This window comes from Saimiri boliviensis, chromosome 9 (assembly GCF_048565385.1).
Source record: "Saimiri boliviensis isolate mSaiBol1 chromosome 9, mSaiBol1.pri, whole genome shotgun sequence".
NCBI lineage: Eukaryota > Metazoa > Chordata > Mammalia > Primates > Cebidae > Saimiri > Saimiri boliviensis.
In genome coordinates this window covers 77461572-77480093 of record NC_133457.1, presented here as the reverse complement: position 1 = coordinate 77480093, position 18522 = coordinate 77461572, and the positions used below count along the sequence as shown (strand labels likewise).

The window sequence follows — 18522 nt, the reverse complement described above, 5'->3', positions numbered from 1 at the left end:
GAGGCTGGGGGAACCCACTCTGGCCATCTTATAATTGTTCCTTGCTGTCTAGTCCTGACCTTACACCATGTACAAAACTGAATTCCAGATGAATAAAAAGCCTACAGGTAAATAAATACATCATATATAAACAGGCAAAGTTGTATTACATATAAGTCTTAGCAGAAAATAAAGGAGACTTTATTACTTCAAGGTGAGGAACTTCTTCCTAGGCAGGGGTCAATTAGCAGCAGCCATAATGAAAACTTTGATAAATTTGATTCTATCATCATTAAAATTTAAAAGGCAGAAAAACAGTAAAAGATAACATATGTGAAATATATCAGACAGTGGTTTCATATACACAACCAACTTACGCAACATAATAAAAAAAACAAAAAACTCAAGAAACTCCAAAATAGGCAACAGATAAATGAAAAGGCAATTCTTTGCAAGAGGAAGTAGAAATAAGCCATACAAATATAATCAGATCAGAGCAAATGAAAACAAAACAAAATTATTTCTGCTCATCAGATTGGTCTGTTTAAAAGTTTGATAATATCAGTCATTAACAAGCAGTGTGGACACTTTCACAGATGGCAGGGGCAGTGGCAAAGGGCACAGCCACCCGGGAGCAATGTGGCACCAGCTCAGAAGCTGCTACATCCGTAGGCCCCGGCATTTTCTCTGAGGTTTCACACAGTGCACAGGGGAACACACAGGTAACCATCACAGCCCTGCCTGGGATAGCAAAACGCTGGAAACCACTAAGCGTCTATCAAAATAGAATGGATGTGTGGATTGTGGTATATCCCTATGGTGAAAAACTGTTCCCACTTACCACGAATGAGCCAGGGCATCATGTATCAATGTGGATAAACCTCATTACAATTTGTTGAGTAAAATTAGTAAGCCAGTACGATTCCATTGGGTGGAGAAACCACAGATGATACCATTCAAAGAAAATACACACAAAACTGAAAACAGTGGTTACATCTAAGTAGGTGAAGGAGATTATGGGTGATGGTCAAGGGAGATTGCTTTTAACTACAATCATTTATTTTCTTTAATTAAAATATATTTATTTGTGATGCTTATAATTACAATTAAATTCCAATATCTAAATGCAGACACCGTTGGGAGGTGTAATACACAAAGTTGAAAAAAAGAAGCAATGTTCTCCCGCGATGCGCCTGCATCATTCCCCAGGCGTCCCTCTGCAAGTGAAGGGAAACGGCCCCCGTTACCTTTTTGTTTTGCAGGTGACAGGTCCTGGGGGCAAAGGCCATTTGGAAGTTTGGAGGAAACCCATTGTTTTCCAGACTAGTTTAGCAAAACCCCAACATGAGGGGTACCCACCACCCCAGAAGGTTCCTTTGCCAAGCAGAAGCAGATGGTAGAGGGAACTGTTTGAGTCATGTGTTTTTTTTAGGATCTGGAGGTAGGTCTGATGCTGCAGAGCTGATTCTGGGATTATAAATGGCTTACCACACCTCAAGGCCAAGTTGATGCACTTGGGGAATGGAAATTCCATAGCTGGGCGCCAAGGACTTGACTTTTCCCACACCCTAGGTTTCAGCTCTTCAGCATACCAGCAACACATCCCTTTTCAAACCACTGATAACATTCCTGAGTGAGCCTTGGAATGTGAAGAGCGCTGCATCAGGACCTGTGCTATAAGCACTTTCTGGTTTGATTTTTACTTGACCTTCAAGAAAATTTTTTTCCTTTTATCTAACCTTAAAAGAAAGAAAACAAGACTTGGGGTCCCTCCCTTTTACCTCCTCCCTGCAGCCTCCTATGCATGCAAAGACGCATACAACAACTTTTCTATTAGAGGAAATTTGATGCCTAGTGGAAATATCTCTAGATGAGAGGCTTCTGAGCAGACAGGCAGAGGGAGACGACTCTGCAGACACTGTTACTTTGTAGTCCCAGGTCTCTGCTGCTGGTGATTAAATGGTCTCTTTCCTGGCTGGGAGGTATATGAATTCATTTTAAATGTCTTTTAGTATCCGTTCACTGGTTAATAACAATTGAAATTCATATAAAGCGATAATTTGTTGTTTATTTATTTAAGAGATGGTGTCTCACTCTGTCACCCACGCTGGAGTGCAGTGGCACCATCATGGCTCACTGCAGCCTTGAACTCCTGGGCCCTAGTGAGCCACCTACCTCAGCATCCTGAGTAGCTGGGACTACAGGCACACGCCAGCGTGCCTGGCTAATTTTTCTTTTCTTTTTTCTTTTTTTTTTTTTCTTTTTTTGAGATTCAGTCTCTCGCTCCGTTGCCCAGGCTGGAGTACAGTGGCATGATCTCAGCTCACCGTAACCTCTGCCTCCCAGGTTCAAGCAATTCTCCTGCCTCAGCCTCCCAAGTAGCTGGAACTATAGATGTGCCCACTAAGCCCAGCTAATTTTTTGTATTTTAGTAGAAACGGGGTTTCACAATGTTGCCCAGGCTGGTCTCGAACTCCCTGAGCTCAGGCAATCTGCCTGCCTCGGCCTCACAAAATGCTGACATTACAGGTATGAGCCACTGAGCCCAGCCAACTTTTAAATTTTTTGTAGAGCTAAGGTCTCTCTGTGTTGCTTAGGCTGGTCTCGAACTCCCGGGTTCAAGTGATCCTCCTGCCTCACACTCCCACAGTACTGGGATTATGGGCGTGGGCCACTGCACCCAGTCAAATGATGTGTAAATAGGAAGAGGATTAGAGAGTATTTAGGTGCCTATTGAAGTGTGTTTTGTTTTCTTTTTGAGATGGAGTCTGTAGCCCAGACTGGACTGCAGTGGTGTGATCTCGACTCACTGCAACCTCCACCTTCCGAGTTTAAGTGATTCTTCTGCCTCAGCCTCCTGAATAGCTGGGACCACAGGCACATACCACCACGCCTGGCTTATTTTTGTTTTTTGTTTTTGTTTTTTTGAGACGGAGTTTCACTCTTGTTACCCAGGCTGGAGTGCAATGGCGCGATCTCGGCTCACCGCAACCTCCGCCTCCTGGGTTCAGGCAATTCTCCTGCCTCAGCGTCCTGAGTAGCTGGGATTACAGGCACGTGCCACCATGCCCAGCTAATTTTTTTGTATTTTGAGTAGAGACGGGGTTTCACCATGTTGACCAGGATGGTCTTGATCTCTTGACCTCGTGATCCACCCGCCTCGGCCTTCCAAAGTGCTAGGATTACAGGCTTGAGCCCCCGCACCTGGCTATTTTTGTATTTTTAGTAGAGACAGAGTTTTATCATGTGGCCAGGCTAGTTTCAAACTCCTGACTTCAGGTGATCCACCCACCTTGGCCTCCCAAAGTGTTGGGATTACAGGTGTGAACCACCTCACCAGGCCTATTGCAGTGTTTTAATCTCATTGTCCTTTTTATTCCTCCAATGACCTTCCCTTGATATCATCAGCCTTAGCTTTGGGGTTTTAAGGATGAGGGCACCCAGATGGGTCAGCCACTCACCCAAGGTGACAGAGCTAACAGGGAACCAAGACAGGATTTGAAGCCAGGTCTTTCTGAGCCAAAAACTGGTATGCTTACCCCTGCTCCCAGCTGCCAGATCACCAGTCACAGCTGCAAGCCAGACTGCCTCGAAATTGCACAAGGTTGCTGCTTGAAGAATGGCCTTTTGGATGAGGTCCCCGCCTACTGAGAAATTACGAAGAATGATTACAAAACGGTACAAATTACTATAGACTCCTGCACCAGACGAACTCAGCAGGCCCAGCCTTGCCCAGGCCCAGCCCTGGGTGTGACCTCAAAGGCCTGGGAAGGAACTTGAGCCTTTTCTAGTTATTCTCTCACCCTCGGCCAGGATGCCGGCTCACATGCAGAAGCACCCAGATAAGCATCTCCGGCTTCTCAAGGTGTGTTATGCACGAATGCAGGATAAGGGAGTGGACCCAACCCCTGGCCTGCCTTCCTCTCCCTCTTGTGGTCACCAGCACCCCCTCTTCTTCCCCAGAAATCCCCAGCCAGGCCAGCAGCCCACTCTCTCCCAGCTTCTAAAGGCAGCACATCAGTCTTCTGTCCTGCTGTACATGCCTGCAGGGAAAAACAAACACAGGCGATGCACCGGCTTTATCAGTTGAGGTCTGCTGTGCTCTGTAAGGATAGGTAACTGTCCCTTGGGTTGGGGTCTTTGTCACTGCTTGTGGGGTTTTCTGGGTCTGTTGCAGCTGTGCTGGGTGTTTGATGTAAGAACCATTGTCTCACCAACTTTGTGCCTTGGCAAGCTGGTGTCCTGTCTGAACCTCTGGTCGCAGGGAATCACAGCCATATGGCTCTCCCACCACTTTCTGAGGTGTCCACACACTTCCTGGGCAGCCGAGCGGGCTGTAGTGAGCAGCGCTCACTCGCCAGCTTTGCAGATGCTCGGGTACCCTCTCCCCCTGCTCGCAGGAATTCTGCACAGGTACAAGGATGTGTTGGAGCCTGGGGTTGTGTAAGTGGATCTGGAGAAACTTCATTTAGTAGCACCAATTTTTTGTGTTTTTATTGGTTGTTGTTTTGTGGGTTTGTGGGGGTTTTTTTCGTTTGTTTTTTGTTGTTGTTGTTGTTGTTGTTGTTTTTTGAGAAAGAATCTCACTCTGTCATCCAGGCTGGAGTGCAGTGGTGCAACCTCAGCTCACTGCAACCTCCGCCTCCCAGGTTCAAGTAATTCTCCTGCCTCAGCCTCCCAAGTAACTGGTATTATAGATGCATGCCACCACACCCAGCTCATTTTTGTATTTTTAGTAGTGATGCGGTTTTATCATGTTGGCTAGGCTGGTTTCGAACTCCTGACCTCAAGTGAACAGCCCAGCTTCAGCCTCCCGAAGTGCTGGGATTACAGGCATGAGCCACTGCACTTGGCCTGTAGCACCATCTGCTTATTGGCTTTGACGTGGGAAAGCTGACATTAAAATTGGCCTCCTTTTTGGGTAACAAGTTATCTCTGCCCTCGAAGAAGGAAATTTTGAAGAACCAAATATAAAGGATGAGATCAAAAGTCTGGGCCGGGCGCGGTGGCTCAAGCCTGTAATCCCAGCACTTTGGGAGGCCGAGGTGGGTGGATCACAAGGTCGAGAGATCGAGACCATCCTGGTCAACATGGTGAAACCCTGTCTCTACTAAAAATACAAAAAATTAGCTGGGCATGGTGGCACGTGCCTGTAATCCCAGCTACTCAGGAGGCTGAGGCAGGAGAATTGCCTGAACCCAGGAGGCGGAGGTTGCGGTGAGCTGAGATCGCGCCATTGCACTCCAGCCTGGGTAACAAGAGCGAAACTCCGTCTCAAAAAAAAAAAAAAAAAAAAAAAAAGTCTGTAAGAATTAGAAACAAACAAATATATCAACACGAATTTGTCCAAAAACAATTTCAAACAATATCCAAAATCCCATCGGTGGGACGAAATCCAATCCTCAGAGAGAAGGGAGTGTTTTGTGATGCTACCTGCTGCTGGCAGAGGGCCCAGTGGGTATAGAGACATGATTCTGAGAGGCAGGACTGGCCCTGAAACGTTCAACTCTGGTCCATTTGTGAGATTAAATCCTTCTGTGCTGTGGGACGGGTGAGTCAGGACTGAATGGAAGGGGAGGGAAAAGCTGGCAGGGGGCGGGGTGGGGAAGTGGGGGACTGGAAAAAATCCCCACATCCAGCAGAGAAGGGTCCACAGCAATCGAGCCAAGTGCCACCTCTGTGCTTGTCCACCCTCATGCCTTGGGATCACAGCGCCTTCTTCTGCACTAGAGATAGGTGGTGTGGCATGACTGGTGACTTGGCACGAGCGTGCTGCTTAGTGACAGCCACAGATCTTAGCTTCTTGTGTTTGGCCAGATGTAGAGAAGGAAGCAAGGAGGAAACTTGGAGCTCTGGAGATGCAGCCCACAGCAGTGGCAAGAGCAGTACCCAGATGAAAACAGCCTGGCTGAAGGGAATCAACTGGCGCCCATTCCAATGGGAATCACGGCCATTTGCTGTTGCTAATGTTCGAATCAATATGGTGGTTGTGAAGGTGACCCACGTGTGGAGAGGGAGATGTGCCTAGTGACGGGGCTTCCTGGTGGGGTGGGAGTCCTCTCTCTGAGGTTGCCAGAGGCTGTGGCTGGCCCTCCCTCACAGGGCCTACTGCTTCTGGGGGGTGTGTGGCTCTCCTGACTGGGGCCACAGAATGAAACAGGGCATAGTTGTGGGGTGGTGGGGCTTCAGCAGAGATGCCCAAACTCCCCTGAACCCCTTCTTTGCTTCCACCTTTTGAGTCCCTTCACTTCCACCATTTTCGTACACCCCACCCTTTCTTTTTCTTGTTTTCTTAAAATTTTGATTACAAAGTACTTTAAGCCTTCAGAAAATCACACACGATACTCAAATACCCATCACTCAGCACTGTCCAATGTCATCGTTTTGTCATTTCATTTTAAGAAATAAAATCTTGCCAGGCACAGTGGGGCCTGCCTAAAGTCCCAGAGCTTTGGGAGACCAAGGTGGGAGGATTGCTTGAGGTCGGGAATTCAAGACCAGCCTGCTCAACATAGTGAGAAACTGCCTCTACAAAATAAATACATAAATGAAATCTCACATGTGGCTGAGCCCCTTGACCTGTGAACACTTTCATCCATTTCTCCTGCCTAGAGTTGTAACCACTACCCTGGATTAGGATTATAACCCCATAATAGCCTTTGTTTCTATGTGTGTGTCCATAAACATATAGTACAGTTTCGCATGCTTTTAAAATTTTAATAATATAACACATAACAGTATTTTATTTAAAAATTTTTTTTGTATAGAGACAGGGTCTCACTGTGCTGTCCTGGCTGTCCAGGACCCTGGTCTCAAGCAGTTCTCCCATCTTGGCCTCCCAAAATGCTGGGATTACAGGCATGAGCTACCCAACCTGGCCTAATAATACATTTTTAGACCTAACATAGACAAAATAGTATCCTTTCAACATGTTATCAATATAAATATCATTAAGATACATTTTTATTTGTTAATTTATTGTCATAGTTGTACATATTTTGAGGTGTACAGAATATTTTGATATATGTATGCAATATGTAATGATCAAATCAGGGTAACTAGGATATCCATTTATGTATCTTTTTCTTTGTGTTGGGAAGATTTGTGTGGTTTTAAACTTCATATACTGAACATAATACTTCTTGATTTGCCTTTTTTCTTACTGTCAAAAAAAGCTTTTTGAGCTTTTATGTTTATACATGTGTTCATACCTACAGTTCTGGTTATTGATTTTTAACTGTCGTGTAGTATTTTAGACCTCGACTAATTTATCCATTCTCCTATTAATGGACGCTTACATGCTCACACAAATAATGGTGCAACAAATGTTCTTGCAAAAGCATCTTTGTGCCCACGTGCAAGTTTAGTTTCTAGAGTACACATACAGGTTTCTGTATCTTTAACCCTACAGGACGTTGCCAAATTGCTTTCCAAAGTGGCTCTGGGGAATATTCCTCCAGCAGTGTAAGAGGGACCATGGTTTGAATGTCCCCTCTGAAACTCAGGTTGAAATTTAACTGCCATTGTAATGGTATTAAAAGGTGAGACCTTTAAGAGATCATTAAGTCATGAGGGCTCTGCCCTCACAAATGAATTAATGCCATTATCTTGGTAATGGGTTAGTTTTCAAGGGCATGGTTTCCTGACAAAAAGAATGAGCATGGCCGATTTCCTCTCCCTGTCTCCACTCACTTCTGCCTTCCACCATGGGATGACCCTTACCAGATGCTAGAGTCATGTTCTTGGACTTCTCAGCTTCCGGAACCATGAGCCAAATAAACTTCTGTCCTTAATAAATTACCCAGTCTGTATTATTCTGTTATAGCAGCAGAAAACAGAGTAAGACAAAGGGGATCCTGTTTTTCCCACATCCTAGAATATTTGGCATTGTCAGATTTTTTTAAAAACCTTTGCTGCAGAGATGTGTATAAAATAGGATCTCCTAATCATTTTCTCTCTCAAGGCCCCAGTGCTTCTGGAAGCTCCCCTGCCGTCCTTACTGCAGTCACAGGCACTGATCAAGCATAAAGAGCTTGGCTGGCTTCTGTTCTTCTGGCCTCTAAGTCATGGGAGTGTCCAGAGCTACCTGCTGGGCCTCTTTCTCCATTGACCTCTCTCCTTAGGTAATCTCTCCCTGCCTCCGTGCCAATGCCAACCACACACGCCAGTGACTTCCGGATGTAGAAAAATCTCCATCCAGAGTGTCAGAAGCTACTTCACACATTTATTTGATGGCTGATAAGCAACTGAAATACCATTTAATTTTCCCAAAGTTCAACGTGGTTTCCCCCTCAGGTCTAATTCCTCCCGGTTCCTCCCATCTCAGTCTAGGGCAATGCCATTTATTAATTGCTCAAAGCAAACACTTGGGAGCCATCCCTGATTATTCTCTTTCCACTGCCCCCACATTCAATCCATCAAGTTATATCAATTTCTATGTCAGATTGTACCGAAATTCCCCCCGCTTCTTTCCATTCCCACCCCTACCACCTCGGTCTTAGCTATATCATCTCTTGCCCAGACCACTGTAGTTGCTCCTAACTGGTCTTCCTGTTTCTCATCTCACCCTTTCCAACCACCTCAGTGCCAAAGTGATCTGTTTAGACCATAAAACAGAAGTAAAATGCCATTCCCCTACGTAAGGCCTTCCAGTGGTTCTTATCACTGAACACTCAAGTTGGGGAATAGCAACACTACAAAGTTGGCAAGACCTGGTCCCTGCCTGCTTCTCCTTCTGCACACCTTCCTGGCCTTCAGAACTTTCTTTCCATGTGGAGGGCCCTCCCTCTGATCTTTTGATGGCATTCTTGTCATTCAAGGCTCTGTCAATTACAAAAAGACCTGCTCTGACTTACCCGCCCTGGTCTGTGTGGCCCCTTCGTGGCTCCCACAGCATGGCCTTCATCTGTCTTCATTCTGGAACTGCTCAGTGCTTGGTTCTGGGGTCTTTCTGCCCCACCAGAATTTCATCTCCACAAGAACTGAGATCTTCTTAGCCTCACTCCCCATTGGTAGTGCCTGGCATGAAGCGGGAGCCCAAAAAAGTCTGTCAAAATAAAGGGTGAATAGATGAGGTCACATTTTATTTTATTTTATTTTATTTTATTTTATTTTATTTTATTTTATTTTATTTAAGACAAGGTTTCACCATGTTGGTCAGGCTGGTCTTGAAGTCCCGACCTCAGGTGCGCAAGTGAAGCTTCCCTCCCAGATTCTGGGTGGGGAAAAAGTTACTTAAGATAAGACGATGGCCGGGCGTGGTGGCTCACGCCTGTAATCCATGCACTGTGGAGGCCAAGGCGGGCAGATCACCTGAGGTCAGGAGTTCAAGACCAGCCTGACCAACATGGTGAAACCCCATCTTAAAAATAAAAAAATAAAAAAAAATAAGACAACGTTTCTCTTTAGTGAGAACCATGGTTCTCAAACTTCTTAGCCTCAGGATCCCTTGATGCTCTTAAAAAAAAATTTTTTTTTAATTTTTTTGAGATAGAGTGTCACTCTGTTGCCCAGGCTGGAGTACAGTGGCATGGTCTCAGCTCACCGCAACCTCTGGCTCCTGGGTTCAAGTGATTCTCCTGCCTCAGACTCCAGAGTAGCTGGGACTACAAGCGCACACCACCATGCCCAGCTAATTTTTTTGTATTTTTGTAGAAATGGGGTTTCACCATGTTGGCCAGGCTGGTCTCGAACTCGTGACCTCAAGCGATCTGTCTGCCTTGGCCTCTCAAAGTGCCACTCTACACTTAACGGTGCCTAGTATGCACCAGAAAGATTCTGTTGAATGAGCGAATAGGAGGGCACAAGGTTTTAGACCAGACTTAAGGGTCAGATGCAGGTGCGTTAGTCGGTGGGGGTAGGGGGGGATCTGAGATGGGGCCGCCTTTTCCCCTAGATGGCCCTGGGGTCCTCTTTCCCTCCTGCCCACTCACTCCCAGCCTCACTCAGTCCTTTCTCTTCCCTTTCCCCAACAATCTTCTCACCATAGCAGTGCAAAAAATCATTTTGATGTCTTCAGAAATCAATGTGTAAGCTGGTTTTTTCTTTTAAATAAGCTCATTTCTGTAACCAAAATGATGATTGTATGAATTTCAGTCCTTAAAAGGGGATTCCCTTGGAGGGTTTCCCTTGCCAAATGAATCTTGAGGCCCTGTTTTGCCAGGATGTATTTATTCCCATCTATATTCATGTTGAGAAAGCTAACTGGGGGTTATATTATATTCCTTTTCACATTACTGAAACCTAACAAACTGTGTGTCATATTCTTTTTCTTATTACAATACCGAAACCTAAGTTCTTCCCGTTTCTGAGGAGAAGCTACTCCCTCCCCCTTTATTTTTTCCTTTGGCTAGAGGAAATTCACAAAGCCAAGATTAAAAAAAAAAAAAAAAGAAAAAGAAAAAGATGATCATCTCTGTTCCTATTGAAGAGCCTGAGCTCCCCAGGCGCTGTGGGCATGCCACGCCTCTCCACTTCCTGACGTCATACTGTTTTTGTCTTTGAATAGCTCATTGACACAATTGCCTCAGAGATCGGAGAACTGAAACAGGAGATGGTGCGGACAGATGTCAGCCTGGAAAATGGCCTGGAACCCGCTGGAACCCACAGGTGACCAGAGACACGGTTAGGTGATGGGTGTGCGAGAGGGATCGAATGAACGAACCCTGGCAGTGCCAAGGGCTGACTGGCAGTCACTCCTCAGAAGTGCAGCAGCTGGGAGAGTGGTGGCAGCTCTAGACGAATCCTCTGCAGGGGTGGGAGTGGCCTAGGAGCTAGTTGTCTGCTGGTTTATTTTAATGACTTTGAAGGCACTTGAACTTTATACTCTCTCGATTCCTCCTGGCACCAGAACCCGGAAACCTAAAATTGTCTGTGCCATATCCACCTACTCCCAGTGATGGAAACAGTAACGCAGCGGGATCCAGCGTGTGCAAAGTAGAATTCAGTGTAGCCGTGTGAGTCTCCAGAAGGCTTACAGGGGAGCAGCTAAAGAGGATGGACTCATTTTGCATTCTCAGGTCAGAAAAAACCCCAGCAGTCTCCAAAGCTATTAACCTGAAAAGCCGTGCCGTGACTGGAAACCGGCTGCAGTTGTAAATTAGATACAAAGGGGAGACAGCGTGCTGTCGAAGCCGATGCCTGTGCCCGTACAGCAGACTCTCTGAATAGGTGGCAGGGGACTGGTCTGTATCTGGAGAAAGGGGGTGCAAAGTTCAGGGGTCAGGGTGGTAGTGAGAAGTTGGAGACGACCTCTTCCAACTTTGATGCTAGCAAGATAACAATCTAATGGCTACAAAAACACAGACACTTGGTGCCTTGGAGGCCAGATTCATTATCAGCTTCCCCTTTCTCCCAGAAAGCGGGGCTGAGGCTGCCTGGAGCCGTGTGAGGCTGAGATTAATGGAGTGGATTTTGCTTGCAACTCATGCAGCAGGCAGGCCAGCCAGACAGTTCTGGTTGTCCAGGCAAGTTTCAAACCAGCCCGACTAGTTCCCCGCCACACGCTGAGGGGTGAGAGCACCATCCCAGCGAGGCACTTTGCAGCTGGAAGGTGGTACTTTGACACCCGATGTCTCTCGGGGAACGGCACTCCCCACTAAACCTCTGTGCCTTTCCTTCCCTTTCCTTCTCTACAAAACAATGGAGGTGAACCAGATGGTCCCCCTGCCCCCAGTGCACCCAGCATTCTGTGATTCCTCTTGACTTTCATGTGAAAGTCTTCAATTTGTTATGTTTTTCCCCATCAACTAGACAAATGCACAACAATTTTCAGGTAGTGACTGCCTCATCTCCAGAGCAGTTTCAAACATCGTGGATCTTTAGCCAGGGGATTTTTCTTTATCCCGTGCCTTCTTGAGCTAAAATTTAATTGGGAGTCTAGGTTGATAACAATAGCATAACGTGAGCTTTGGTAGCACTGACTTCTCCCATAGCCAGGAAAGGCAGCACTGTGAGATCAACCCCAAGCTCTGCAGATGACAGACACCCAGACACAGAGTAGCGGAAACCTCTCCCCTGCGTATAAGCACGGGGGATTTTAGGGGCGTGAGAAGGACTGTCCGAACACGTGAGGGGCCATCAAGATCTTGTTTCCTGACTCCATGGAGATTAGAGTGAGAGCCGGGAGCTTGCTTAATCTTTAGTACTTCCTTCCATCTTTTCCTTTTCAGATGTAAGAATAACCATAAGCAGTTCATGTAGCCTTTTTCCCCAGATGAATGTCACTTTGAATGCTATGTTGCTTAATTCATGAATTTACAAATTTGCAGAGGCATTTTACTTGGATTTTTTTTAACAGAAAAGAAAGAGGAAAAAGCAAGGTGAGTTGTCTTTATTTAACAGTGTAGGTCGTGTTGACCACGATCAACCACTGATCTAAGTTGTTTATAGTGACTAACTTACCGAATCTTCCCAACGCTCCTAAGAAGGAAAGCTCGCTGGAGCCTGCATTTGACTGTCGTGGAAACTGTGTGTTGTAGGGAAAAGCTACAGGGTTTTGGCTTCTGTGCTGGAGTCTCTTGCTGATTTTTTAGAAGTAGCGATTTTGCTTTTAATTTCTCCATTTTGTTCAATGCAGCTGTCAGGAGGGCCCATTTGGTTATTTCCAAAATCAAGGAAAAGCATAGCTGTGGCCACAATTCAGCCTGGCACAGAGCCAGCAGCCAAAGGGCAGAGGAAGGAAGAGGAAGAGTAGGTAGCAGAGTTGCTTTCAGCCAAACCCCTGCAGAGAGAAGTAGCGAGCGCCCCCGGGCCCTTGGCTCTACACAGCTGACGGCTGCAGGAACACCCCGCAGTCAGATTCCTTTGCAGCTTCATACCCTGTGAGTGTGAGCTGGGATAGGGAGTCACCTACCCCACCACGGCCACCACGAAATGCCTGTGGTTCCTTAGTTGACAGAATACTAGCTGAGGCACCAAACTAGTCCCCTAGGTTAGAATCACTACGACTCTAGCTGTGTCGGCGTTTGGTTTTGTGGTTAATACTGAGCTTACATGGATCTTGAACATTTTCTTGTGCCATGGACTCCTTCTCTGAGTAATATGTTAAATGCATAAAATAAGACATATAGGATGTCATGGGGAAAACAATTATCCTGAAATCCAGTGATCAGTGTTTCAGCGTGAGCTTTCCGTGTGAGCTTTCGTGGCATAGGTGCTTCTTTTTTACACGTGACAGGTAAGCCTAAGTGACACGATCTCTGTAACAGCTGTGACGATGGTGAAAACCTCTGTGGTTTCTATGGGTGACAAAGTCACAGCCCTTGAGGATACTACTGTGGTTTGTTGCCTACAGTCAAAATGGAAGGAAGTTCACTCAGAATGAGGCTAGGGAAAATGAAAATGTCACCGTTTTCAGCCCGGAGGCGAGTACCCACCTCTCAGCCAGTCTCTCGTCAGCCCATCTGCATGGTTCGTCTGCCCTCCTTTTCGGGACTCTTGCTTGGCTTGGCTTCTGGGAGCCCACACCTCCCTGGGACCCGCTTAGTGGTCCTGCTGCTCCCCTCAGTGCCCTGGCTGGTTCTTATTTATCTCCTTGAACTCCAGCCCTGGAGAACCCAGAGATCACACTTTGAGCCTCTCCTTTACTTTTTTGGTTTGTTTGGATTTTGTTTGTTTGTTTTGAGACAGTCTCACTCTGTCACCCAGGCTGGAGTCAGTGGCACAATCATGGCTCACTACAGCCTTGACCTGGGCTCAGCGATTTTCCCGCCTCAGCCTCCCAAGTTGCTGGGACCACAGGTGCCTGCCACCACCACGACCAGCTAATTTTTTTTTTTTTTTTTTGGTAGAGATGGGCATCTCTCTGTGTTGCCCAGGTGGATCTCAGACTTCTAGGCTCAAGTGGTCCTCCCACCTCAACCTCCCAAAGTGCTGGGATTACACACAGGTGTGAGCCCCTGCACGGGCTCAGCCACTCCCTTTCACTCTTCACACCTCTCCTCTTCTCTCTTTCACTAATTTTGTACAAAGTACTTTAAAAAAAATCTGTACCTCAGTGTTCTCATCATTAAAATGGGGATAATAACAGAGCTGCCTCATAGGGCTATCAGGAAGATTAAATGAGTTAATAGTTGTCAAGGACTCAGCACAGTGCCTGACACATGGTAATAAGACACACCACATGTCGTTTTCAAAGGAGGTCTTTGGAGTAATTTCCTAGGTAATCCTACCCAGTCTTGTGGCTCTGATACCATCTATACATCAGTTATTCACAATTGATAATCCCTTGGCTGATCCTCTCTTTGAGTCCAGAGGCGTGTAACCAACTGCCCACTCAGGCAGGGCTCCGTCACAGACACACTCCTTCCTGGGTCTTCCCATCCCAGTCACCATGCCTCCAGCTTCTTGGGCCTTGCAGTCATCCACGATGCTACTATTCCTCTCATAACTGCCCCCTCCCATCCATCTCCGAATCGAGGCAGCTTTACCTGTTTTTTTTTTTTTCCTTTGAGACAGAGTCTTGCTCTGTTGCCCAGAGCTGGAGTGCAGTAGTGACATGACCTCAGCTTCCTGCAACCTCTGCCCCACCGGTTCAAGCAGTTCTTAGGCCTCAGCCTCCTGACATAGCTGGGAGTACAGGCATATGCCAAAATTCCTGGCTAATTTTTGTAATTTTCGTGGAGATGAGGTTTCACCATGTTTGCCAGTCTGGTCTCAAACCCCTGGCCTCAAGTGATCCACCTGTCTCAGCCTCCCAAAGTACTGGGATTACAGGTGTGAGCCACCACGCCTGGCCTCTGCCTTTAAATCGATCCAGGATGGGACCACCTCTCACTAGCACCACTGCAGCAGCCCCTGCCTGGTGCCTCTGCTTCCACTAGCTCCGCTTTCTCCAGGCTATTAGCCAAGCAGCATAGTGAACCTTTTAGCTAAGCTAAGTCCGAGACACATTTCCTTTGTTCAAAGGCTTCTGAAACTTTGCATCTAAAACCAAAACTATTATTATTATTATTATTATTAAAGACGAAGCCTCCCTCTGTCACCCAGGCTGGAGTGTAGTGGCGCAATCTCAGCTCACGGCAACCTTCGCCTCCCAGATTCAAGCGATTCTCCTGCCTCAGACTCCCTAATAGCTGGGATTACGGGCATGCGCCACCACGCCTGGCTAATTTTGTATTTTGAGTAGAGATAGGTCTGCCTCCTCACCTGGCTTTATGTTTCTTCACTCACTTGCTTATCTATGCCTTTTTTTTTTTTTTTTTTTTTTAACAGAGTCTCGCTGTATTACCCAGGCTGGAGGGCAGTAGTGGTGGCATGATATCAGCTCACTGCAACCTCCACCTCACCAGTTCGAGCAATTCTTATGCCTCAGCCTCCTGAGTAGCTGGGATTACAGGCATATGCCACCACATCCGGCTAGTTTTTGGTATTTTAATAGAGACATTTCCCCACGTTGCCCAGGCTACTCCTGAGCTGAACCAAGCTGCCCATCTCAACCTCCCAAAGAGTTAGGATCACAGGCGTACGCCACCACACCTGGCCTACCTGCATTTTCTTCCTCCCACCTCTAGAAGGTAGCTCTGTGAGAGCAGGCATTGGGTCTGTCCTTCACCCTGGGATTGCAGGCCAGGGACAGCATCTGGCAGAGAGAATGCTCGCTAAGTATTTGTTGAATGGATAAAGGAATGGTGCCAAGCCCCTCAGCGATTCTAAAGTATTCGTGAATCAGAGACCTCTTGCAGGGGGCCAGCAACCAATGCACAAAAAAATAAAAAGTTGAAAATATGTGACAGACCCTAGGCTTCCTCCCTAGCAAAGAAATAGGGCAGAGGTCCTTCCCCAGTCTCCATTCATGCCTCCTCCACCAGTTCTACCGTGAACTATTTTAATATTTGGCCATTAGAGTGGGAGCTGATTAAATCTCCCTCGTGTCTCTGCTAATCTACCAAACAGAAGCCCGTAAGCCAGGGGTGAGACTGAAGGCTTCTTGCTCCTGATCTCTGCTCTCTCCCAAGGCAGTTTCCTGCTTCCTCTCTTCCCACTGCATACCTCCAAAGACTGGAGAGTACAGGAACATGAGGCATTTCACTCCCCTCTCCCTCTGCCTGATTCTACAGTCCATTTTCATTTAGGAGAAGCGGGTCTCTTTCGGGTAGGCCCACCAGGCCAGGGGTAGGTTCCACCTTCATTATCATGTGAAACCATCCCCTCTGGGCTGAGCCAAGTCTCTAAAGATCACTTTGTTTGGCCGGGCACCGTGGCTCACGCCTGTAATCTCAGCACTTTGGGAGGGTGACGCGGGCTGATCACGAGATCAGCAGATCGAGACCATTCTGGCTAACATAGTGAAACCCTGTTTCTACTAAAAATACAAAAAATTAGCCAGGGTTTGGTGGCATGCACCTGTAGTCCCAGCTACTCTGGAGGCTGAGGCAGGAGAATCACTTGAACCTGGGAGGCGGAGGTTGCAGTGAGCAGAGATCACGCCATTGCACTCCAGCCTGGCGGCACGGCGAGATGCCATCTCAAAAAAAAAGATCACTTTGTCCTGAGGCGGAACAGAGGGATCCACAGAACAACCTCTCGAGCTATTGTCTGGACTCAGGCTGCCTGTGCAGGATCCCTGGGATCCTGGCTGGAGCAGATCAATGAGGGCGGTGGCTTCCTCGTCCCTTCCTCTACTCTCCTGTAGCCGTCACTCCTGTTGCCACCTCACTGGTGCCCCCTAGCACAGGTTGATCGCTGTGGGTTGCCTGTGGTCCCGTGTCTTCACTCCTCCTGCCCCACCACAGAACCAGGCATGACACAGGAAATTCAAAATTCCGTGGCCAGCTCTTCTCAATGCTACAATGTAGCAGCTGGTCATCACCTTTGGCCTCTTCTGGGAAGCTCTGAGCTTCCCAGTGGCTGTGTGACAGCATTGGCATCAAAACCACAGGAACCTCAGATGGCTCCTCCCTTGTACAAATGTTTGCTTCTTCACTTGCCCAGAGGTGAGAACCGAAGATGAGAAGGGAAGGATGGTGGCCGCAGCCTGGGGAAAGGATGACCAGAGTTCCACTTCCTTAAGTCTCAAGGGGACAGTTGTGGCCAGGTTGGGGCTCTGTGCCCGTTTGAACCAGACCCACCCTTACTTAGTGCCGCTTTTTAAATAATTTTCCACTGAAGCACAACATAACTTAGCAAAATTGCACAAATAAGTATACAGTAGATGAATGTCCGCAGCGTAAACACATCACACCTCAATGGCTTGGCTCATAGACCTGTTAACGAATGGCCATAGGACAGGCTGGGTAGCAGTAACTGGTTTATAGTGAGATGTTTTCCAGCCATGTCACTGAGGATTCTCTGCTATGATTACTTTGATCAATTTACCTCCAATCCCCTAGAATATTTCCGTATTTCAACTCAACCAGGGGTGTCCTGAACATGCTTTCAATGAATTCTATGAGAGTTGATCAACTCTTTGCTACACTATTACCAATGTAGCAACAATTAAACTCAAATTTTAAAAAATATTTAAGTTGGGCCAGGTGGCTCACTGTCTGTAATCCCAGCACTGTGGGAGGCTAAAGAGGGTGGATCATGAGATCAGGAGTTTTAGACCAGCCTGGCCAACATGACAAAACTCCGTCTCTACTAAAAACACACAAATTAGCTGGGCGTGGTGGCACGCACCTGGAATCCCAGCTACTCAGGAGGCTGAGGGAGAATTGCTTGAACCCAGGAGGCGGAGGTTGCAGCGAGCTCAGATCGTGCTACTGCACTCCAGCCTGAGTGACAGAGCAAGACTCCGTCTTAGAAAAAGAATTTAAAAAGAGAAGAAAAAAGGAAGTTTTTATTCAGTGGATCCTATTTACTAAAACACCAAGACAGTGGAGCCTGAAGCTTTATACAACCCAAGGAAGGAAAAAATTGTAAACAAGTGAGTATCATGTAATGAAACAGGACGTAATAGAAGAATATGCCAGATGAATAGAGGAAGACACCAGATGTCCGGAGAACCTCAGGTAGGAAGCACGTAACTCAAGGTCAGAGGTACCTCAGTTTCATTAATGAATAAGAAGTGTTAAGAATGGCTTCCAGATCAAAAATGGCTTAAAGAGCTGTTCAGTCTGTCTTGATTGGTGATATCTGTTATCTTTGGGAAGGTTTTTAAAAGGGACATTTAAGATTTCTTTTTTTGATAACCAAAAGTAAAACATGTACAGGGTGGAAAAAGCACAATGCAGAAAATAAAAACAAACAACACCCTGACCCCCCACCCCGCCCCCACTCCAAGACAGAACCATTTTTGATTGTTGGGTTGGCTGATTTAATTCTTTGCTTTGGTGTGTACCCTTCCAATGTTTTCGCATTACAATCCATTTAAATGGCAGATCATGCGTGATTTTTCACTGACTTACAAGGGTGTTTTTGATCATCCTGGAAGTGCAGTTTCCTAGCAATAGATTTTGTTTTTGTTGACGGGTAGCACCTTCCAATGCAGTGGCTGGCTTATCTGTCTATAGCAAACCTCGGTCACACATCGTCACCAGCAGCATACTCTAGAGTTGGGCCCATTTTGTGCTCTGTAGGTTTTCCATTGCTGCTATATTGGCA

The 18522-nt window shown here is 46.7% G+C and overlaps 1 protein-coding gene across 6 annotated transcripts in view; it reads left to right on the top strand.

Moving 5' to 3' along the window:
* The window catches only part of RIN2 (Ras and Rab interactor 2), a 243288-nt gene that overhangs the window by 159128 nt on the left and 65638 nt on the right, over nt 1-18522 (top strand). For all 6 annotated transcript variants that reach the window (XM_010343725.3, XM_010343724.3, XM_010343726.3 and 3 more), the window contains one exon: nt 10487-10587. In XM_010343725.3, coding sequence (XP_010342027.1) covers nt 10487-10587 — 101 coding nt within the window. The remainder of the gene's footprint in view (nt 1-10486; nt 10588-18522) is intronic.